This window comes from Poecilia reticulata, unplaced genomic scaffold (genome assembly GCF_000633615.1).
Source record: "Poecilia reticulata strain Guanapo unplaced genomic scaffold, Guppy_female_1.0+MT scaffold_536, whole genome shotgun sequence".
Lineage (NCBI taxonomy): Eukaryota > Metazoa > Chordata > Actinopteri > Cyprinodontiformes > Poeciliidae > Poecilia > Poecilia reticulata.
This window is the reverse complement of record NW_007615294.1, coordinates 8,711-10,940: the sequence shown is the minus strand read 5'-3', so window position 1 is coordinate 10,940 and position 2,230 is coordinate 8,711. Positions and strand designations below refer to the sequence as shown.

At 40.2% G+C, this 2,230-nt stretch overlaps 1 protein-coding gene across 1 annotated transcript; it reads right to left on the bottom strand.

Moving 5' to 3' along the window:
• Positions 1-263: 263 nt before the first annotated feature.
• Positions 264-864, bottom strand: LOC103461062 (astrotactin-1-like). Its single transcript, XM_008403381.2, has 2 exons — positions 587-864; positions 264-437 (listed from the first exon to the last, which is right to left on the bottom strand). The coding sequence occupies exons 1-2, from the start codon at positions 829-831 to the stop codon at positions 290-292; spliced, it is 393 nt and encodes a 130-aa protein (XP_008401603.1). The 5' UTR covers positions 832-864; the 3' UTR covers positions 264-289.
• Between the last annotated feature and the right edge of the window lie 1,366 nt (positions 865-2,230).

The following is a 2,230-nucleotide window of genomic DNA, read 5'->3' as shown; positions in this document are numbered from 1 at the left end:
CTTAGTGTATGACCATCTGCCAGAGTAAAAATTTGCTTTTTTTCAGCTAACCTTTTATGATAAAGTTGTACAAAAAAAGTCACATTTGTGGAAAAGACGAAATATCGTCACATTTCTAATATAAAAAAGGTTTGAATATTTCAGAAAATTACAGGAAAACACTTAAGAGCATCAGGATGTTTGTTTTACATCTGATTTGTGTTACAATCCGTTTCAGAAGAACTAAAACTTTTTCCCATGTTTATCCCATCTGTTCTGTCTTTTCTGCTCTGGTTGTTTCTGCAGTCTACTAACCCGGTGTGAGGTCCATATTATTCTTGTCATTGCAGCCCTGAAGGGAGTCCAAGGTACGGGTGACTTGACTGGCATATTCCTCCCCGCCGTTCATGCACTCTCGTTGCAAATGGTGACGCAGGTCTGTAATGTCGTACTCGTACCTGCAGATGACACTGAATTCAGTTACCGCTGCAACATACTGACCTAACTTTAGATCTCCAAAGTGACATGTCTCTAGAACCTTTTCTTATCAGCCTTAGATCCTAAAATAAGTCCCTCCTAGTCATATTTGAACCTGCTCTGCATGTACCCGTCCAAAATTGGTGTCTCCCGGATGCTGAGGGTGCCACCAGAGTTTGGCCCCTGACCCCTGGAGTTCCTTAGACTTTCCCGTGCTTGTCCTCCCATCAGCACTGATGGGATGTAGTGTATCTCATTAGCCGCCTCAGCGCTGGCACTCTTTTGGGGCTGAGGGATGCGGCGTCTCTTACACCAGCGCCTGCGGGTGTACAGGATCAGGACGAGGCACAGGACGGACAGCAGAAGGGCGATCATCCCACCCTGATGGGAAGAAAGGGGAGAGTTTGGAGCAGCGACAGAAAACCAGGGGAGGGGAAAAGAAAACAGTGGGAACATAGTCAGAAAATCCAGCCAAGGCAAAAAATAGATCAAAGTCAAACTCAGAGAACTGAAGCCAAGGATTCAAGCTACAATTTAATGAATAAAGCATAAAATGTTTTACCAGATCATACTTCAGATTCTTATTCTACTTTTGAACACAGACACTACAGAACATAACTTTTGAAATTATTTTTTACCAAAACAGGAACAAGTGAAAGGAATCAGCAGCCAAAAATGCCTTGACCAATGACATCAGCACCTGCAGCCTTAAAAGCAACAGTGTCACAGGCTGGGAAATTATAGATCAACATGATCATGCTTGTGTTTGTCAGCTTGACACCAGGGGTAGATCCATGAACAAATAACTCAAAGAGATGTTACTACAGCAGTAACAAAGAGCAATATCAAACTAAGTTTTTTATTTGCTTTTTTTTTTCTAGCGCCAACAAAAACAATACAATCAAAACTAATTGTAATTTTTTTTAAAAAAGAAAAGACTTATTAAAACAAATTTCCACTACAGTTCCTCAGAGACTTTCAGGATGCAGAAGATGATTATTTCAACAATCCTACAATCAATTGACTTTAATCCTTAAAAAAATGTTTTACAAGATGAATTATCCAGGAATCACACCATCCAAACATTCCCACTGAAAAGCAAGAACAGTTAAAAGTTAACAGAAGAGGGAGAATGTTTAGTTGTCAGCTTCCTTATCTCAGCTGATGCTCCCCTTCACAAATGTATCCTAGATAGACAGAATGTACTTTCTATGAAGAAGGCAAAATGCAAAAGGGAAAACAAAGTTACTAGTTGACATAACAGAAAATAATGTTAACTGGAGACTTGACTTAATTATTCTATTGCCTATGGCTTGTCCTTGCAGGATGATGGGGATCGGGTATGTATATTCCAGCGGTCATTGGACGAGAGCGGGGAGTACATGCAAGTCATCATATAGCAACAAAGAGACAAGTATAAGTGTGCATGTATTTTTTGTTTGTTTTGTTTTTGTCCTAAGGGTTATTTAGAAAGACCAATTAACCCAGCCATCATAATTTTGGACTATGGGAGGAAGCTGCCATACCCAGAAATAATTTACAAATGCACAGGGAGAATCTGCAAAACTCCACACAKAAATACCAGAGGCTGGGATTTGAATCCTGGGCCTTATTTTTACAAAGCAACAGTGCTGCCAACTGTGAAAACGTGAACGTCATCTGCAATGGTATATATTAGCTCATTCCATGTCTGTAGTGTAGAGAGGACTGATAGCAAATGATTGGGTCAGGTCACAGGAGCACTTCCATCTGGATTTTTTTCTCTCTGACTTAA